We start from the raw sequence: 6,000 nt of genomic DNA, 5'->3' as shown, positions 1-6,000 counted from the left end.
GTTTGACCCCAGTACCCTTTCCTGCCACGGCAGGGGGTCGGACTAGATGATCTGCTCAGGTCCCTTCCGACCCTACAAACTACGAAACTATGAAACTACCGTTGGTCTGCCTTGTCTGTGTAGATTATAAGCTTTTTGAGGGTGAATACGATCACGCTCTCCTGTAGTCGGGGCACAATAGAGCCCTGAGGGTTAAGTTGACTATAACAAATAACAATAGTTGAGTAATTAAGACACTGTGAAAACATTAAGAGCTTAAATCTGAGCTTCCAGTGATGAAACAAAGCATCTCTGAAAAAAACAGGCAGTGACTGGCTTGCCTAACAGGAGGCTAACAGAGGAATTGGACATGGTACCCAGTTCCTAGTCCTATGCTCTAATGTACTGCATTCAGCCCCTCAGAGATGCTATCAGTACTCAAAGTCCCTACAATTATTGCCTGTTCCCGGACCCCTCCATACTCCTTTGTGCTTCGGCAGCTGTCTAACTCATGCTCTACTGCAGTGGAGGCCACTCTCTTTGGCAGGTGTGCCACAAATTAGACCCACACCTTCTCTGAGTGCCACTCTGATCCCCTTCGCCTGACTTACCTTTTTGTTCCCTGCCCTGTTCTCCCTGCCCAATCTGCTGCTCTGATTTCTGCCCTGAGTATCATAACTGCGTAACCACGTGCATCATACCTGGAACCCTCCACTCAACTCCCCTCCCCGGGTTCCCCATCCTTGGAAATATCCCCACACATCCATTGACAGATAATGACCTGAAAATTGGTCAAAACTATTTGTGCTGAACCTTACCTACCACTCTGTGATGATCTGCTTAATCCACCCACGGCCCACCTTCTTTCACGATGCCCCTTATGGAGCAATCTCCCTGACCAGGATCTGTCTGCAGATGCCCCCTGGATCAATGGGAATGGGAATGGGAATGGCAGGAAGTCACAAACAAGTTTCTGGTGCCAAACCCCACTTGTCAACCTGCTGGCTTTGAACTATCACGGTAAGAGTGGTCCCTGCTGAACAGGTTTAGGACAGGCCACGGCCTCTACACCGCCAGCCTCCGCTGCCGGGGCCTCAGTACTAACCCCTTGTGCGCTTGCAGAGAGATACAAACAATGCCGCACATCACCAAGGAGTTTCTCCTCCACAAATGGTGGATTAGTAACTTTGAACTCAGCTAATGAGGAGGCTATTGCTTGGCTTTGCAGGTTTGCATTTGCTAAATAAATAAAATTTCTGCCCTATGCTCTGTCTGATCTGCTGCTTCGCTTTCTGCTCCTTGTCCTACTTGCTACTGTGTTCCCTACTCCCTCCCTTATGTACCATGTGCCACACATGGGAGGCTGCCCGTGCCACTTGTGGCAAGTGTTGCAGGTTGACCACCCATACTGTAGTACAATACCTCTGCGGATGGTTATGAAATTTTGCTCGATCATGGAACCAGCCGCAGTAGGTTTCAGTTGTATTACACTGGTTTTATTGTAATCCACTGCATGCATCTTTCAAAGCAGCTTTCCCATCCATCCCCAGACTTTAAAAGAATGATAAGAAAGGACCATCTATTGTACAGACTGCAATTCAGGCATCTGGAAATACTCTCAGTGGGAACCGTTAAGCTGTTATATTCTCTCTTTCCCTGCACCTCAATATATTTTAAAGCAGTAAGCAACATTACAGACCGGTATTCACCCTAGAACAGTGATTCTGGACCAGGGTGCCACAGGTGTGTGCATCTTCCCGGAAGCATCTCAGAAGCACCTGACCCTGCTTTGCATCAGGGTCTTGTGGAGCTGGCTGAGCCTGCCCCGCCTGAACTGGATGGTGCTGGCATCCCCCAGTGACCATGGAGCAAGTGGAGAATGAGCTGCAGTTGCACATAGGAAAGCAGCATAGGAAGCCATGGGAGCTACAAAGTGAGCAGGGGGAGGGCACAGAGACCTATTGCTGTAGGACCTAGCTGGGAATGTGGGTGAACTGCATCCTCATGGGGGCATGGGGCAGGTCCCATAGTCTGTTCGATGCCTCTCCTGCTCAGGAGAGGCATACGCTCACTGCTCCCAGCTTCCCAAGTAGTCCCCCGTAGCCAGCACTTGCATCCAACCTGCAAGAAGAGAGGCTTTGTTTCCAGTGTCTCCGTTGCTGAATTGTTTGTGCGAGACTATTGCTGCCAGTCCAGCTGCTCGGCTGGGAAGGAAAGGAAGTTTCATTTCCTCCCAACTGTGCTACAGACCTCGGTCCCTACGCTGTAGCCAGACCATCGCACCCATGCAACTATGGGGCTGGGAACCCGCAAGAGTTTCTGGTCTCTGACTTCTCCCATCACTCCTCAACTCCCTTAAAAGCAGTATTTCTGCTTTATTTCCATGATCTTCATTTAAAAAAAAAAAAAAAACCCTAAAAGATTATGTTTTTTAAAAAGAAGGATCTGAAATAAAGGGATTTCAGGAAAAAAAAAAAGTGATGTCCATTCATTAATATGTCACTACTTGTTTGGGTTTTTTTAAATTATGTTTTGAAATGAGCTTCCACTGAATTTGGAAAAATTAGGGTCGGGTGCCTGGAGTCTGAAAAAGTTGAGGACCACCGCCTTAGAAGCCGGGGGCCCAGCCTTCCAGCTCTGCAGAGCAGATGAGTGGCATGGCGTTGGTGGGAAGGCCAGCTCCCCTTCAGGACTAGTGTATGGGTCAGTCTTCAGGTAATACCCCAGGTGCTGTGCCCATCTAGCTATGCAGCAGCCTGACCCTGCATGCCCCCAGGTGCTGGCTTGACCTAGTGAGTCCCGATCTCATCACGTGCTGGCCTGATCCTGCACATCCCAATCCAGCCATGCACCGGCTTGACCCTATGCACCACAATGTAGTCACCTGCTGACCTGACCCTGAGCACCCTGATCAGTCATGCACTGGCCCAACCCTGCGCAAACTAAATCAGCTGTATGCCAATCTGCCCCTGCATACCCCAATCCAGCCACGGGCCAGCCTGTCCCCACATATCCCCAATCCAGCCACACACCAGTCTGACCCCACATGCCCCAATCCACCTGCATGCCAGCTGACTCCATGCATCCCAATCTGAGCATGGGGTGACCTCACATGCCTGTGTGACTGTGCACAGACATGATCTAGCACACTGGGCTATGCCATCCAGCCCACAGAGCTCCCCACAGGTCCAGAAATTTGGCAGCAGGGGTGCAGCGATTAATGTTGAGACCACTTCTCTGTCACCTGTGGGCTGGATAACATGGCTCAGTGGGCTGGATCTGGTCTGGGGGCCAGAGGTTGAGCACCGCTGCCCTAGAACAATGTGCCTTGCCATCAGTATGCCTTCAAATCAGCCAAGCCTCTTAGATAAAACTGACTAAGCAAATATTGATTCAGAGGCCAGCCTGCTTGTGAAACAGCTTCATCCTGCATGTTTAAGACTGCCCTTTCTCAAGGGCACTGGCTTCTTCACTCCCAATATCCACTTGCTTTGCTTTTGCTTATGAACAACTATGATCTTTTGTGCTCCTTTTGCATTACTGGCAGCAATGCCTCTGCATCACGTCTCTTGAAGTCAGCAGGGCCCAGCCATGCTCCAAAGGGAGCAAACAGCTTTGGAGAGGGCAGATGACACTGAGAGCAACAGATGAATGGCTGTGACTGTCATTTGTGTTCAGGAAATGTGTGCGCATTGTGACTAAACCACTGGGCAATTGCCGTGGAATAGCTAATGCCGTAGGTTCACACGCTAGCTTACCTTGTGGTAACCTGTTCACAGTGCCGTGCTCTGAGCCAGGGATGGGCACTCAAGGGGCTAAAGATCCACTGGTCTTCCCATGCATTAGCTTTGGGAAGCTGACTCCTCTTGGGCTATCCCAGTTTCCTATCACAAGGCTGAAGAGTTATGCTGGGCTTCTGTCTAGCCATCCTCCCCTCAACAAAAGCCTGTGAAGCACTTGAACTGTGCCCCACAAAAGGCTGGTCCATGGCATAAGCTCCTCTTTACTTCTAACACGCAAGGGCTCTGCAAGCTGACTCCGAGCAATGCTGATATTTCATTATAGCTAATACTCCTGGGGAAAGTGTGGTGGTATTTGCTCAGGTCTAACCACTCACCCGAATCCTCCTTCCTCCCCCTCGGGCATCACATATTTCAATGCTTATTTCTTTAAAAGGTCTTTGCAGGCACACTGAAACCACAGCTGAAATGTAGTGGGTGATTGAAGATGAGAGCCTAACATGCAGAGTGACACGAGCATATGCCAGCATCCAGGAACTAGCTGTCGCCCTATTACCAGAGCTCCCTGCAAACCACTAGACAATAAATTTGAGCCATTATTATAAAACCAACAAGTTAATTTAAAACCGAGTGCAGTGGGGAATTGGGTAAGTGGAAGCCATTATATCTGCTTTGTGCCGAAGTCTGTGGGTCAAATTTAAAGCTGTGATAAGACTTTTTTTTTTTTTTTTTTAATTTCAAGGCTCCTGATTAACTCTCCCTTCAACCTGATAATTATTCATGCCCAGAGTGGCTGCTTGTCATGGCAGGGGAAGTGACCTTGTGACCAAGTCATTAAACAGCCCTTGAAAGCAGAGTCAGCAAAATGGGATCTCCCAAGCAAATCACTACAGGTGGAGGCAATGGCCTTGCTCTCACATGAATGCCTTTTTGCCTTGGCCCTGATGGCTGAGCAACAGTCATGGATAAATGTGACGAACTGGAAACAGCTGAGCAAATGGACCAAGCAGGGCTGCACGATACTAAGGGGCTCTCAAGCTGCATTTCATAGGTGGTCTCTGAAGCACTTTCTGATAGACCGTGAAATGCTAGCCTGTAACTTGCTGCTTGCTTTGTGTCTTTCCCCTTGCCACATGGCATCCCCCGAAGTTCAGCAAACACTCCCAAACTTGACAAGTGTCACTTTTCTACATGAGCAATTGCCACAGAGGACCACAAAAGTAGGCAATGGCCCATGAGCAGGAAGCACAGGGAGGCAATGGGAATAAGCACGCTAGAAAACAGACCACAGGAGAAGGAGCCAGTGGCTGAATAGTAGCAAGTGGAGCCAAGCAAAGGAGTGGGGTGGCTGAGTTCAGCCAACAGCAAGGCATGGGTCAACAGAGGCAGTTTCCAAGACAGCATCCCAGGATGAAGATGAAGTTTGCACTGGTTGAGGATGCCAGGTTTGAAGCACCCCCTTCATCTGTCTGTGCCACTTGTTTCCCTTGGGCTCTGTGGTTCAAAGGGAGGCTGGTTTGCAAATCCTAGAGGGAGAGTATTGTCGTCTATCCCATGACACCGAATTTTCCCTGCAGGGATGTGAGGTCCCCCACACCCTGTGAGTTGCTCATCCACTCGGGAGCAGTCTCCAGAGCGGTTGCTCATTCCAGCTCTTTATTTCCCTCCTGGCTCCACCCTGCTAGCACAAAGATGTGGCCCCGTGGGGACCCCGCACTTCCCCGCCCCATTAACGTTACAGTATAATAGATCAACCAAGCAAAATGAAAGCACATGACCACCTACCAACACACCTTGGCAGAGGCGAACTCCACACACGCCGTCTACCCCCCAGGCAGGTGATGCGCGAAACGCCCTCCAGTCTGTAGCCGGGGAAGCAGGAGAAGGTCAGCATGTCCCCCACGCCAAACTGCAGGCCCTTCCTGATGCTGTAGGCTGGGACCTCGGGCTCATCGCAAGGCTCCAGGTCATACTCTAGGGAGGGTCACAACAACAGGTTGTGTTACAGCATGGCTCACCAAATTCAGTTCTCTTGTCCCCCCAGGGTGTCGTAGAAGCCGGATGCAATGATTATAACGTGGCTCGGGGATTTGTTTAAAGCCCTGGTGCAGCTCATCCTTTTGCAACATGGCCAGCGTGAGGCCCAAATTCTGCTTCCACTGCTGCAACAACATGGGGTTTTACCCTAAGGATGCTAGGAGAGGGCTGGAGCTGTCCTCTGGATCCAAGTCAGTTCAAAATGCATTGGGCCTGTTCACCACCAAGGGCAAAGAGATACCCA

The 6,000-nt window shown here is 50.1% G+C and overlaps 1 protein-coding gene across 4 annotated transcripts in view; it reads right to left on the bottom strand.

Moving 5' to 3' along the window:
* CSMD2 (CUB and Sushi multiple domains 2) overlaps positions 1-6,000 on the bottom strand; it is a 640,139-nt gene that overhangs the window by 181,338 nt on the left and 452,801 nt on the right. For all 4 annotated transcript variants that reach the window (XM_019547773.1, XM_019547775.1, XM_019547774.1 and 1 more), the window contains one exon: positions 5,505-5,693. In XM_019547773.1, coding sequence (XP_019403318.1) covers positions 5,505-5,693 — 189 coding nt within the window. The remainder of the gene's footprint in view (positions 1-5,504; positions 5,694-6,000) is intronic.

This window comes from Crocodylus porosus, unplaced genomic scaffold (genome assembly GCF_001723895.1).
Source record: "Crocodylus porosus isolate Cpor-Errol unplaced genomic scaffold, CroPor_comp1, whole genome shotgun sequence".
Taxonomy (NCBI): Eukaryota; Metazoa; Chordata; order Crocodylia; family Crocodylidae; genus Crocodylus; species Crocodylus porosus.
Note: the sequence above shows the minus strand (reverse complement) of the source record. Positions and strands in the feature narration are given on the sequence as shown.